Genomic DNA, 15,037 nt, shown 5'->3' with positions numbered 1-15,037 from the left:
ACTATTCCCAAGATGAACAAATGATGGGAATAGAGGTAAAGGTGAAAATGATGGTAAAGGTGAAAAATCCATTTAAACCCTTCAATTTGTGTCCTTTAAGGAAGAAAATATACCTTGTGCTTTTTCTGGTCTGCAGCATCTCTAAACTATTTGCCTTTATTTTCTCAAAATTATTTTAGGAACAGTGAAATTACACAACTTTGTTCTCTTCAGTTCTTATTTTAATTCAATATGAACTTGGAAGAAGAATCTACAGACTATTTCATTTAATCCCTTCATGGTGTATAAAGTAAATAGATTTAGACTTAAATAGTTTGTCTGAGGCCATGTAGCTAGTTAGTAGCAGAGTTCTGACAACATCCCAGACTTTTCTATCTCCACTGATATTTACAGTATTCTTTGCTTGTATAATAGCTAACCACTCACTAACTCCTGACCCCCTACAATGTGCCTGGTGCTGTGCTACATATAGGTGATATAAATTATCATTATGATATACTTTTGTTCCTCAAATACCACATAGTTCTATGTAATAGCAGACATATGAAAACAGTAAAAGGGGCCGGGTGCGGTGGCTCACGTCTATAATCCCAGCACTTTGGGAGGCTGAGGTAGGCAGATCATCTGAGGTCAGGAGTTTGAGACCAGCCTGGACAACATGGTGAAACCCTGTCTCTACTAAAAATACAAAAAATTAGCTAGATATGGTGGCAGGTGCCTGTAATCCCAGCCACTCAGGAGGTTGAGGCAGGAGAATCGCTTGAGCCGGGGAGGCAGAGGTTGCAGTGAGCCGAGATCGTGCCATTGCACTTCAGCGTGGGTGACAGAGCAAGACTCTGTCTCAAAAAAAAAAAAAAAAAGTAAAAGGTGATATATGTATTAAAGTTCAAAACTGGATAGAATTAAGGATAAAATGGTATAGATGGAATTTAGAAGTAATGTTATGCCTCATTTTAAATAAACCTAGATGTGTTATGGCAATACTGAATTGTGATAGGGAAAAAGATTGTATAACAGAGACTTGACATAGGCTAGCATTGCTAACTTAAATTTATAAAATTAAAGCAATCAAACTTCACCTTAAATTCATGCTCTATTAAATAAAATGTTAACTGTTAAGGAAGGTGAAGTTTAATACTTGATGAAATTATCAGATAAGTCTTTATGGAAAAAGAAAAATTTGAGACAGAATTTCAAGGAATAATGGAATTAGGAAGGGTAGAGGGATTATAAACTATTATAATTGGGACACAACGAATATGTTAATAAAAACTTGAATACCTTATAAATGCAATTTCAATGCAGTTCAAGACAGGGACATTACATATGTTTATGGGCTTCTGAAATAAATTACTTTTAACTAAAACTAATGGAACACAAATTTATATGAGAAGCTTAGATGTAAATTAAGTAGTGAAGTAGGCATTCAGATTTCTTTCTGCAGAAGTAGTGATATTTCCCCCAGGCACCTCTCTTAAGGTAGCTGGTCCTAATGGAATACTGTTTTGTCAGTACCATGCAGTAGTACTGTATAGGTGATAAGAGACCTCCATCTCCATATTGCTTTCAGCAATTTGCCCTAAAACAAATAATCTAAAATCTTTAATTCCTCATTTCTGTATGCAATAATAGGACTAATAATAACTGCCCTGCCAATCTCATGGCAGTTGTGAAAACGAATATATACAATTTTTATTTATCAATTATATTACACCTCAATAAAGCTGGAGAAAAAGAGAAATGTACAGATTATTATTCAATGAAGATTCTATGAAGATATTTTTAGGGAAAAAATCTGCAGTGTTGTCTGCAGCATTGACTTGGTTGTCTCCAAAGATTATAATAGCATTAATCATATTTTTCCTTGGGTTTAGATAACTATATGGTATGTGTGCAGTATGATTAATTGAATGCTTCATATGTACTGAATCTTTTTTCATGAACTAGACTGATTTACAATGATGCAGTTAGCAGTTATTTAGGGTGTCATTGGAAAATTCTTGTATTCTTTTATTTATACATTATGTACAAAAAACTGCCTTCTTCATACTTGTATCCAGATTACTTACATAATTGAAGAATGATGATGAACTGCTAATGTAGACAGAGAATGGAGATGAAACTAATTTCTTATATAACCACTGAAGAGAACACTGGTCATGGAGAGAAGAGCAGAATAAGAATTATAATCATGTTTAATTTTTCTTTCACTTGGAAATGACTTGAGTGGGTTCAACCATTACTAAGAAAAATAGAATTTGATTTGTGAAACAAAGAGATCCTTCAATTCACTGAAAGCAGATTGAAGAATCTCTTTGTTTCACAAATGTCTCTATTCTCTAGTGTCTAATATTAAAATATTATTTTATGGGGGTTGGCAATTAATATTATAAAATAAATGAATTATTAATAGTTAATAACATTTAATAAGTCTCAACAAAGATTCAAAATACACAAAGGCTTTAATTTTGTAACAAAAAAAGTGCAATTTTTTCCACAAATGGCAAAAAAGAATTGCTCACAAGAAACTATACATTGACTATAGACTTATTAAAATCCAGGTTATTGAGTATTAGTTATCTATTGCTGCACAAAAGGTTGCACAAACTTGGTGGTTTAAGACAATATGCATTGATTATCACACAGTATCTGTGGGTCAGGAATCTGGACACAACTTGAGTCCTTTGCTTCATGATCTCTCACAAGACTGCAGGGAAGAATCTGCTTCCAGTCTCACATGGTTGCTGGCAGAATTCAGTTTCTTGCAGGCTGTTGGACTGAGGGCATCAGCTCTCTGTTGGCTATTGGCTGTTCTTTGCCACATGGGCTTTTCCACAGGGCATTTCACAACATGATAGCTTGCTTTATCAGAGCCAGTTGAGGGTCTCCTAGAAAGACAGAAATTACCATGTTATGTAATATAATCATAGAAGTGATATCTATCAGTTTTGTTGTATTTTATTGATTAGAAGCAACTTCTAGGTCCTGCTCACTCTTGGGAGGGACTTACACAAGGGTGAGAATACCAAGAGGTTAGGATCACTGGGGGCCATCTTAGAGTCTGTTGAAAAAGAATGGATTAATTAGACATATTGCAGAGCAAAAAGAGAGGGTAAACTCAGATGCTCATTAACAATTCATATCCAATTAATTCTATAATCCAGAAGCAATTGGTGGGAATGGCTTAATAGAATTTCCAGTTAGCTATATAGTATCACAAACTAATAAGCACAAGGTACTAAGTACATTATTTTCTTCTTCTATGATTCTGCTCTGTCTCCAGTGCTGTCAGCTATGAAATGAGAGAGCCTCCCATCAGACCCTGGAAAAGATGTAAAGAGCTGTATTTCAGAAGAATATAGCAGAAGAATACAAATCTTAAAAAAATTTTTTTGAGTAATGTATTTCATCAGCAAATGCTATCAATTTTGTTACACTGGTAACAGATATCTATGGAAAATGAAATTCTCAACAGCACATTGCTAACATGTTCCCCCACAAAAACAGCCATGGTTAAATAAAATAGAAATTCTTGCACATGATTAGCAAGTTGCAAAATAGATTAAATGTGGCATTGATATAGTAAAGCCTTTGATTAGCTGACAAAACTTTATCTCAGGTATCTAAAAGAACTGTTCAAATTTCTAACCATGTCGGAACACTAGCTATTATACTCCTTTAAACAATTACGCCCCAAATTAACATCTTATATGCAAAAACATTTTGTCTGTTTTGAAGACTAACAAAGACTGGAAAAGCATGAGAAAGATGAGTAGTTATCACTTCAACAGTGTTTGGATTATTGAGTTATGGTTAATGGACGGTCTTTAATAGGATTTACAAAGCTAGTATCATAGATGGTCAGGGAAATCCTCTTTCTAAACATTGTATAGTTAAGTCACAGAAGATGCTGTGGAAAATAGACCCAAATAGTGCCTATAAGTGTAGTTGGTATGAATTGGAGCACTATAAGCAGTGATAGAGCTGTGTGGAAGACAGAAGACAAACATCACACTTTTAAGTTTGCCAGTCTACCCTGGAATAAATTGATGTTATAAGCCTTGATGTTTGTATTTCTTCTCTACTGCTCTAAATGAGAATATAGGATGTATTTTGAGAGTACAGTAAATTGTAGGAGTTCCTCACTTGCATAAATGGATTGAACAGGGCCAGGCACAGTGGTTCACGCCTGTAATCCTGGCACTTTGGGAGGATGAGTGGGGAGAAGTGCCTGAGCTCAGGAGTTCAAGACCAGCCTGGGAAACATGGGAAGACCCTGTCTCTATGAATGAATGAATGAATAACTAACTAAATAAATGGATTTAATGAATTCTGGACCTGTTGTATTTATCACATATCATGTATAATATATTTATGTATGGTTAATACATTCTAAATAGAAGAGATTAATAAATGAATCAACAAGATTGGGTACCAGAACACCAAGTTGATAAGATATTATCCAAGCCACATGATTATAGAGAACATCCTCACATTTTGGTAGCAGCATAAAACAGACAAACATCTACATTATCACATTTTCCCTGAAAAAAACAGAACTTCACATGAGCTGAAATGAATGCTTGGTATCTTGATGAATCTCTGTCATTGTCCTTGGTATGTCCTCTAAAGTAAAAACAGGAAAATCCTCTTCTGAATACCTAATGAAGTCAGGTTACAGCAAAGTATTGTAGAAACTTATGTTCTCTAGTCTCTAAGACAGAATTGAAAGGTGGGAGGGGCTTGGCTAAAGGAATACTTTTTGGTACTGGAGAAAATGAAAAAGCAAAAACATGAGAATTCTGGGGTCCCATGTGTAGCAAATATTTGTCTTGGGTGACAGATTTTTTTTCCAAATTCTGATTGTGTGGCTCCTATTTCAGGATGGGCTCTCTGAAGCTTTAAACATTAAACAGAGACTATATTCAGATACAAAGCAAGCCTGTGACCTTTGTCCAAGGATTCAGTTCAGTCTTGTAAATCAGAAATTCAAATGTCAAATCATTCATGATTTATTCAGCTTTGGATATGGGCATTTAGAAACACATTCTGTCAAAGTATAGAGGTGTATTTTTAGTCATTTGAGGCATATTCTCTGAAGTCTATCCCATCTACAAAGATACATACATTTCCTTTGTGTAATTTTAAATTATAAGAAAGGGAACTTCTTTGACAGGACAGTTTATGAGAGTTAAGATGCTGAAAGGTCAGCAAAGTCTTTGATATGGGAAAGACCATGAATTTCTAGATCATGTGTCATATTGAGAGAGTGGCTCATTGTGGGAGTTATTCACTTAAACACATTTATTCTATATTTTAGTGTGCAAATTAGTATTCAATGTAGCTAAGAGACAGTTTCATGCTTGGAGCCATGAACAGGGAGGTTTGAAATCACCCTGTGAGGCAAAGTAGGGTCAATTAAGGGGGTTGCCATTTAGACAAGTCCCATAGATGGGATAAGGTTTTCTTTATGGTAAGCCTTTGGATAATATGAGAAGGTCGGTTGTGGACAGTAACCTCAAACTAAGGAACTGAAATAAATTTCTGAGCTTTATTGAGTGTATTCAACAGAGACAGGAAACTGTCCAAGATACCCTATTCTTCCTTAGTGAGTTGAGCAAGGGAGTGGATCATATGCTCTCAGCTGACATTGACACAGTCTGAGGCCTATTGAAAGGGAATGAGGCAGGCTTCTTATCTGTGAGGGAATCTGAAATTTCAGTGAGTCCTTAGTCACCTAAGAAGGGTTGTCTTTTGTGAGGAACGAGGGGCAAGGTATAAATCCTTCCTTTTTAGAAAACAATACAAGGTATTACTCTAGACATAATTAGGAGATATTCAAAAGAATCTTCATTTTGATCAGCATGTATTTATTTATTTGTAAATTTCTGTCAGGGTGGGGAAAAACATTGTTCAATACAGATTCCACCAGGATTGTAGCTAAGTCACAGAGAGCCTATGCAGTGTCCAAATATCCACATGCTGAGGTGAATTTCATCCTCAAGGTATTTATCTATGCATACCATCTTCCATGGAGATGCTAATAACTAACCATGCAGGTTGTTGCCAAGTGTTCCCTAATTCTTGACCTTAAGGACTCTTTAGTATCAGCATTCTCTTAGCCACTTTGTGGCTCACTCAGATCTATCTATCTGCCTAAACATAACACTCAACCATTCTTATTCTGTGGTTCTGCCACTGCACCAAGCTCCACCTGGTAATGGGGACATTGATTCTGTTGTTTTCACATTCCCCAAGCTGATTTGGGGTTCTGTGGTCCCCCTTGCTGACTAGAGATTAGTCATGGGTGAACAGGAGAGAGGGAGTCTCAGAGTATGGGAGTCCTTCTTACTCACTGTAACAGGCACAGATTATTGTAGCTCAAAGAACAGAAATCCTAGCCAACAGTGGGTTAAATATCTCACACAACCAGAGGTCTGGACATGCAGACCAGGACTGGTATAGCAGCTTAGTTACACTGCCAAGAATTAATCTTCCTGCCCTATTTCCTCTTTGTTTTCCTCAGCTTTTGGCTTCTGTTATTGTGGTTGTCACTATTGTGCTTTTCATGTTCACAAGATGACTGCCACATCTCCATGTCACATCCACGGTCAAGGTGGGAAAAAGGAGTAGCACCAACCATGTTCTACTCAATCAGAAAAAGAAAACTTTCTCAGAAACTCCCCAGAAAAATTTCCTTTACCACATAGGGTTAGCCAACTACAAATGACTGGCACAAGAACTCACGGATATTTAAGTTCTCAGTTTTCTTTGCATTCTCTTCATCCCTCATAATCCCAGGAAACTTGATATAGTCTGTCTAGGACAGATACTGACTTGGCTCATTGATTACCCACTTACAGTCACATTCTCCATTGCTTTCCTCTACTCTGTAGGTTAGAGACCTCTAAATGCTTAATTTCTCAGTTTCTCTTGGTTCTAAGGATGGTCATGTGACCTGGTTCTAGCCAATTGGATGTGTGTGTGTGTCTTCCTTTCCTGAATAAAAAAGGCAAAGGCTCACTAGGAAATGCTCTTTGTCATTCCTTTCTCTTCCTGTATGGAACACAGCTTTGATACCTGAAGGTACAACAAACATCTCATGACTATGAGGAGATGAAAATGGATACCGAGGATACCAAGCTGGTGGAACAAAAAGAATTAATTTGGAACAGATGGCACTATGGATTCATCGTATTGGACCTGTGTGATCTAATTCTGAACTTTACTTTTCTTTTCTTTTTGAGACAGAGTCTCACTCTGTCGCCCAGGCTGGAGTGCAGTGGCGCAATCTTGGTTCACTGCAAGTGAACATTATCAGATTTGTGTTTCAGAAATACCACTATGATTACTGGGTTAAAAAAGAAATGGATCAGCAGGGCAAGATCCGAGACAAGGAGACATGAGGTCTCTCTCTTGAAGGCTTAACTTAACATCTCTAAATTTCACTTTGTTATCAATAAAATAGATAATACCTACTTGTATGGTTGTTGTGAGGTTGAACTTAAGATAATGCATGTAGAACACCTGTCACATAGTTAGTAATTGTTAGATATTGTGGTAATTATTGGTTGTGTATAGGTTTATGACATGAGCAACTGGATGAATTCCCTGAGAGAAAACATGAGGAGCAAGTGAGAATAATGGCTGAATCATTACTTTGGTTACCTTTCCCCAGATTAAAATTTTAGGAGAGTAGTAGAGATGTTTCTTCTCCAAAAGACACTGACACACATATACACATCCATGGCCTCCTTTCAAAAGGGTGTTCTCCTTTGGTCCTAAGAATTGCTAAGTCATTTGACCCCATTCCCAAGGTCACTAATTGGACTAAAGACTGATGTACAACCAAAAAATGGACCAATCAGATTATTTCTCCAGAGAGTTTGGAAAATAAAAGTAACAGATATTAGTCAGTCTTAGTTTGTCTTTGAGTGAATAAGGTTGAAATTACTGTTTTCTACTATGTGCACACAGAAACAGATAAAGCCAATGCAAGAGAGAAGAAGAAAGTAGATCATAAGAGATCGTGTTACCACAGAGGAAAGGGAGAAGAGCTGCACTGGTTCATAACTTTTCAGTTCCTGGTTCCAGTTCATAATGAGGTTCAACCGGACTTCCTATCCTTAGGTCCATAAGATATACTTACATATACCCAATAAATTTACTGTCTTAGCCTAATTTGGATGGGTTTCTGTGTATTTGTAACTATGCTGAGATATATTTCTAAATATGTGTCAAGGATTTTCTCCCTATAATTCCTTGTATCTCACATAGCCCTTCCCCATTTGGACAAATTATATGGAATCATTTTCTGACACAGCAAAATGTCTGACCCAATAAAAATGTCAAAGAAAAGAGATTGTTTTCTTGGTTTTGAATTCTGGAAGTTGGGACCTTTTAGGAGAATAGAGACAGCTCTGGAAAAGACAATAGATTGGAAGACCTATATAGTGATATAAAAACATGATTTCTTGCCTATATTAGTTAGGATTACATTTGGCTGCAAGTAGCAGAAAACTCTACAATTGTCTTAAACAAGTAGGAGTATATTAGTCTTATATGAAAAGTTCAGAATTAGGGCTGGGCGCGGTGGCTCACACCTGTAATCCCACCACTTTGGGAGGCCGAGGCTGGCGGATCACGAGGTCAGGAGATGGAGACCATCCTGGCTAACATGGTGAAACCCCGTCTCTACTAAAAATACAAAAATTTAGCCAGGCGTGGTGGCGGGCGCCTGTAGTCCCAGCTACTCAGGAGGCTGAGGCAGGAGAATGGCGTGAACCTGGGAGGCGGCGTGTGCAGTGAACCAAGATCACACCACTGCACTCCAGCCTGAGCGACAAAGCAAGACTCTGTCTCCAAAAAAAAAAAAAAAGCTTCTATAGTTCCCTTAGGATAAAGTCCAAATTTCTTTACAAGATATACAGCCTTTCTTGATTTAGGCAACCTCCATCTAACCAACCTTCACTCCATCCTCATCTCTTTCAGTCACTCTGTCCTAAGTTGCACAGATCATTTACAGTTCTTAACAGTTCAGAAAAGAAATGCATTTTCTACTCCTCTTGTATTCTCTCTTCTTTCTTCTTTCATCTTTCTTCCTCCTACTCTCTTCTTCTTTCTTCTTCCTTCTTTCTTCTCCTTTTTATTTCCTCCTCCTCCTTCCTCCTTCCTTCTTTCTTCTTCTTCTGACAAGGTGCCACTCTGCTGCCCACACTGGAGTGCAGTGGTGCAATCATACTTCACTGCATCACATCCTTGAACTCCTGGGCTCAAGCAATCCTCTTGCTTCGGCCTCCCAGTGTTGGAATTACAGGCATAAGCCACCATGCCTAGCCTTAGCAGTCCATTTCTAACCTCTTTACAACAATCTCCTTGCCATTCTCCCAGCTAACTTCTACACATTATTCACATTCAGGATTCAGCTTAGATGTTACCTTATTTAGAAGCTTCCCCTGATTGAATTGAGTGCCCTGTCTTTGTATCACTTTGTCCTTTCTCCTGTATCACTCAATGCTTTTCTCCTGTACTTATCATACTATACTGCAATTTTTTTTTTGTTAACTTATTCTGTCTTTTGCACTGGATTGTAAAGTCCTTTAGTGGAGGAATTATGTCTGTCTCCATGCTGAATACTTTAAATCTATTGTAGTACTTGGTACATAGTAATTGCTTAACGAATATTTGTTAAATAAATGAGTCTTAAGTCTGGAAGAACTTGCAAAGCTATCTGGAAAGAAATAGATATTCATCATTTCTTGTTTAGTGAATAGATTATTCTGACAGCTATTCCCCTTATCTCTATGCTTTTGGCCTTCAGTTTATAAAAATTAATATTTGAGAAAACATATCATAAAATAATATAATTAGAAAGTGATATAAAAATAAGCAAAAATTCTAGGATAAAGAAAGCTGACTGAAACAATAATGTTGCGGGATGGACTGAAGGAGACAACAGCAAGGAACTGAATGTCTTTTCAGAGCTTACTAAATAGAATGTACTTTGCTGGTAAATCTCATTTAATCCTCACAGTCGTTCTTTCTGGTTGCTACATTATGCCTGTATTAAAGATAAGGAAATTAAAGATCAGATTAGAGCAAAATAAGCTGAATGATCTCGTATCTAAGAAGCAAATGAAAGAAATAAAAATCAACCCTAGAGAGTATTAGGAAGAATGTGTGAATGTAAACCGTCCCTTACCTCAAAGGATCCTTTTTCTAGGTCTGGGCATCACCTTTTGAGCTTTCTCTCTCAACTGCATTGTATGTAGGGTTACTTGCTTTCTTCCACCAAGATAAATTCCACTTCCTTACTCAAGTTCCTTCTTGAGCAAAACTTGCTTCATCAGATTTGTTTTCTGATTTAGGTAAACTTTTTCAAGTCTAGTAAAGCAACCTGCCCTCTCTTTCAGGGAACTGTCAGCAACACAAGCCGTGAATACCAACGCAAAACAGACTCTCACTGTAGATCACACAGGAAAAAATAAAATAAAAAGATAAAATCCTTAACAGTGGTAGTATTTAAATGACCATATACTGCTTAATAAGAAATCCTGGAGTCATTTTCAAGTTCCCCCATTTCCTACTTTTGTTAAGCTGGGTCAAGTCTCTTTAAACTTTCTCCGTTTTCTTGTCCATAAAGAGTATACTAGCAAGTCTTCTGCCTACCTCGGGACTTCTGTAAGGATCATACAAGATGTTGTATATGACAGCACTTCACAAACGTTTAGTAAAACGCTGCAAAATATTTGTAGCTGGCTATAAACAAGATGATGCAGATTGGGTTCTTGAGCGAACAAACCAAGACCGGTTGCTAGGAAGAGAAAGCCGAGCGTTGCTACGTGACGTCATCACCCCGCGCCACCCGGGACAGTTTCCGGGCAGGGCTCACAGCCCCGTTCCGAGTCATGGGGATTTGGCGGCGTCTGCTGCTTTTTGGTGGGGTGTCGCTCCGGGCTGGTGGCGGGGCCACTGCCCCGCTTGGGGGAAGCCCAGCGATGGTTTGTCGGCGTCAGGTCCGTGGTGCTGCAGGGCAGGGGGAAGCGGGCTGACAGAGATGCTGGGCTGCAGGGCTGCCTCAGTTCCTGAGACCCCCAATGTGCTGGACGTGCCTACTTTTCAGGCAGACCCAGGCTGAGGCGTGGCGGGACTTGAAACACAACGTAGATGTGGTATTCTACATTGCTTTCTTGGTTTTGGGTTATTTAAGCAAATAGATAACATAAAAGCAAAACACGTGGAAGCCTTATCTCCGTAAAGAGGCAGCGTTTTTGCATTTTTAAACGTTCAGCGTATCCTTGTAGAAAAATTTCAATTTAAGCCATATGTCTTTACAATTGTTATCAGTAGAAGTAGGTAAATGTCTCCAAAGTGGAGATGAGCAGAATTAGAAAAGAAAGCCCTCTTAATTAATTGCAAACCCCAGATTGTTTTTACTTTTACAATGTGATGATGGAGATGGCTTATTTAAAACGGCTTATTATTATTATTTTTTTTTAAAGTTATCTGGCGCCGAGAGTGAGACCCTAAAACAAAGAAGAACACAAATCATGTCCCGAGGACTTCCAAAGCAGAAACCAATAGAAGGTGTTAAACAAGTTATAGTTGTGGCTTCTGGAAAGGGTGGAGTCGGAAAATCTACTACAGCAGGTATTATAGGATATTAATTCTATTCCTGATTCAGAACTTATGCCAACTGGTAGGTGCACACTATTAAAATTATAGTTTTGTGTTTTAAAAATGTATTTGTGAAGTTCCTAACATCTGATTCCTTAGTTTCAGGAGTTGGTAGCGGGTAGACGCTTAGATTTTGGAGTTAGACAAAACTAGGTACTAGCTGCGTCTCCTACACCTTAACTCAGGAAAAAGTTGCCAGATTGTGCAGCAGATGTGCCAGTTCCTTAACTGTAAAATGGAGATGATAGCTAGCACCATGGATGGTTATTCAAATTGCACAAGCTATCCACTTAATGTTTACCCCTGAGTATTCAATGGTGGTTGCTCCATTATTTTTAAAACATCCGTAGCAGATGGAGTCTCCCTCTGTACTTGGGCTGGAGTGCAGTGGCAGTCTCTGCTCGCTGCAAAGCTCGCCTCCACGGGTTCACTCCATTCTCTGCCTCAGCCTCCCAAGTAAGCTGGGACTTCTGAAGCCATGCACCATGCCAGCTAATTTTTTTTTTGTATTTTTAGTAGAGACAGAGTTCCTTGTTGGCCTGGGATAGTCTCGATCCTCCTGACCTTGTGATCACACAGCCCGTGTCAGCCTCCCAAGTGCTGGGATTACAGGTGTAAGACACACCATGACTGTGGCTCCATTTTTTCCCCATTTTATCAGAAGGAATTTGTGAGGTACATCAGATGTTTTGAAAAAGTTAAGATTTACCAAATGTTGTATTTGTGGTAGATTCCTAATCCATTACTATTTGATAGACACCATATTGTTAAAAGAAAGTTAATAAATCGACCTTTAATGATTCTAAGCTTCATCATAGAACACTGCCCTAAAGGGTTTAGATTTAGTCTCGTTAGCACTAAAGAGTTGAAAGAAACAACCAGGTTTTTGGTTCTAGAACCTACGTATTCCAGTTTCTTGAAAATTTGGAGTACACTTTCCAGTTTTCAGTGGTTTGAATCCTTTTACATGCTCTGTGATTACTTGAACTGGATAAGGATGGAAGGTGTTTTCATGATTGTAGCCATAAGTTCTTTGGGTTTTGTAATTTGTTGGGTCTGTAGGCTGGCACTTGTTTAAGATTGTTTATTATTTTTAGTTGGAAGATGATCTGTTGCCATGAAATGTGAAAGCATTTAAACAGGAAAATGTATGAGAAAGTGTACATGTAACACTTAGTGGGTGCTTCAGTAAATGTCCCTTTCTCACTTTTTTCTGTTAACATTATACCATCTGTCCCGAACAGCTGGCCCATACTTTTTCATAACAGCTCAGTGAACATATCTAAATCTTAAAAATAGATTATTTTTATGTAACTCTATTGGTATTATTAATATATTTCTTTTACTTATATGTATTTATTCCTGCCTCAAACTACTTTAAAATACTTCCCATTTGAATATACATGCTAGAGCTGTTTCAGATTAGAATGATGACATTTGACTAATACAAATATGCTCAGTGATTCTGTTGTTTAAATGTAGGAAGAACCTAACTCTAAAATGAATTAGCCTCTGAAAGTTTCTGCCTTAAAGTTGGATTATGTGTAACCTATCTTGTACCTGAAATTCAGAATTTTATAACTTATAAAAATGAATTTATCAAGTCTGTACCCTAGGCTAAGTATTTTACGTGCAATATTTCATTTAATCCGGATCACAGTTATGAAGTAGGCATGGTTTTCATTTTATAGAAGAGAAAACAGACTTATGGGTAAAATAACCTACTCAATAGTACACAATAGAAGGTGGCAGAGCTGGGATTTGAACCAGGTCTGCCTTAAAAACTTATGCTCTTAACTAGTTTGAAGAAAATAACCCTGACATAGTTTATACCGTTGTTCTGTAGGGAAATGTGATTCACATTATGAGGGCCTATTTGTTGATCAGTTTTTGAATTGTGTTACTTTTGGAATTCTCTTCTCAGATGTAGCATATTCCTATTGCTGGGCTAAAGCTGGTTTTGGGACTACTGCTTTCTTTCTTTATGGGATTCATCTGGGATTCATTGGCATAAGCAGTTTGGGAACACATTTTACTCTCTTACGTTTTACACTTTTCCCTTCCCTCTGTGCACAGTAGTCCAACCTTTCATATACATGAGTATTTATGAATTAGATACTTGGAACTCCTGTAATACCAGCATTTATTTTTAAAAGGCAGTAGGGGCAGGATGCGGTGGCTTATGCTTGTAATGCCAGCACTTTGGGAGGCTGAGGTGGGAGGATTGCTTGAGCTGGGGAGTTCGAGACCAGCCTGGGCAACATGGCAAGACCCTGTCTGTACAAAAAAAAAATTAGCTGGGTGTGGTGGTGTGCACCTGTGGTCCCAACTCCAACCTGGGGGACAGAGTATAGTAATCATAAATGTAAAGCAATGAGATTGTGTACATTTTTAAAAATAAAAGGATAATTTTTCTATAAAATATGCTTTTGAAAATAATTGAATTATATATTCTGTTAACATGATTTAAAAAAACTAAGTGGATTATTTGAACAAAATTGTAACAGAAATGGATTTTTAAAAATGTTAGTTTTGGGGCATGCATTTATTATTGCATTTATTGGAAAATTACTTTTTTATTTTTCTTTTTACTTTGTGTGTTCCTCCATGTGCTTGCTCTTTACAATTAAGGGATATATGTTAAAAATTTATATGCTTAGGTTATTACATGAAAATATTAAAATTACATGAAATTATTAAAAATTACATGAAAATATTAAAAGATAAAATGAATTTTAATAGAAAGAAAGTTACTAAATTCAATGACTATTTTTGTTTCTTACAGTGAATCTTGCACTTGCACTAGCAGCGAATGATTCGGTAGGTGTTTATTAATAGAAATATTAATTTATTAAAATGTTTTTAAGGCAATGATAAAGAGCATATTGGTGTTTTCTATTTACTCTTGTCAGAAGCTATAGTGTAGTTGTAGTGAGTTGCATATCTTTAAGGAGCTCAATGCTGCCATCACTACTGGTTACATTTAATAATAATAATGTATTTAAGTGTTGACCATATATTGTTTGTTATATATCCCACAAGAGGCTTTGATGTTCTTTATATCCTAAACCAATTTTGCCTTTATGATTTACAGAAGCATTATTCTGGGTTCAGTTTTTAAGTGTTAGGAATTAAGTTTTTTTAAGGGTAAAGATATTCTAAAAGTAGTGCATATCCGTCAAAACTATTCAAATGGAATACATGTGTAATGTAAAACTGAAAGTTTATGCGTTCCTTTCAGTTCCAGAGAATTAACTTAGGTTATAGTTTTATGTATCTCCTTTCAGCTCTTCCTTTCTCCATATAAAAATCTAAAAAAGTGTGCATATATGTGTGTGTGCATACATCTTTCCATGATGTG

The 15,037-nt window shown here is 37.1% G+C and overlaps 1 protein-coding gene and 1 long non-coding RNA gene across 17 annotated transcripts in view; one reads left to right on the top strand and one right to left on the bottom strand.

Annotated features, from left to right (window-relative positions):
• Positions 1 to 2,443: 2,443 nt before the first annotated feature.
• On the bottom strand, positions 2,444 to 10,797 carry LOC108586846. Its single transcript, XR_001904719.2, has 2 exons — positions 10,202 to 10,797; positions 2,444 to 2,888 (listed from the first exon to the last, which is right to left on the bottom strand). It is a non-coding gene; the product is annotated as an uncharacterized LOC108586846 (long non-coding RNA).
• Positions 10,798 to 10,855: 58 nt separating this feature from the next.
• NUBPL (nucleotide binding protein like) overlaps positions 10,856 to 15,037 on the top strand; it is a 445,280-nt gene continuing 441,098 nt past the window's right edge. For 4 of the 16 annotated variants that reach the window (XR_001904710.3, XR_002523290.2, XR_002523289.2 and 1 more), the window contains exons 1-3: positions 10,858 to 11,015; positions 11,502 to 11,649; positions 14,462 to 14,496. Coding sequence is in view for 6 of the 16 variants with exons in the window: in XM_017961088.3 (XP_017816577.1) it covers positions 10,908 to 11,015; positions 11,502 to 11,649; positions 14,462 to 14,496 (291 nt within the window). In the remaining 10 variants the exon portion in view is untranslated. The other 12 variants (XR_004184957.1, XR_002523293.2, XR_002523291.2 and 9 more) reach the window with 8 other exon arrangements.

The sequence above is a fragment of the Papio anubis genome, chromosome 7, assembly GCF_008728515.1.
Source record: "Papio anubis isolate 15944 chromosome 7, Panubis1.0, whole genome shotgun sequence".
NCBI classification, from domain to species: Eukaryota; Metazoa; Chordata; class Mammalia; order Primates; family Cercopithecidae; genus Papio; species Papio anubis.
Note: the sequence above shows the minus strand (reverse complement) of the source record. Positions and strands in the feature narration are given on the sequence as shown.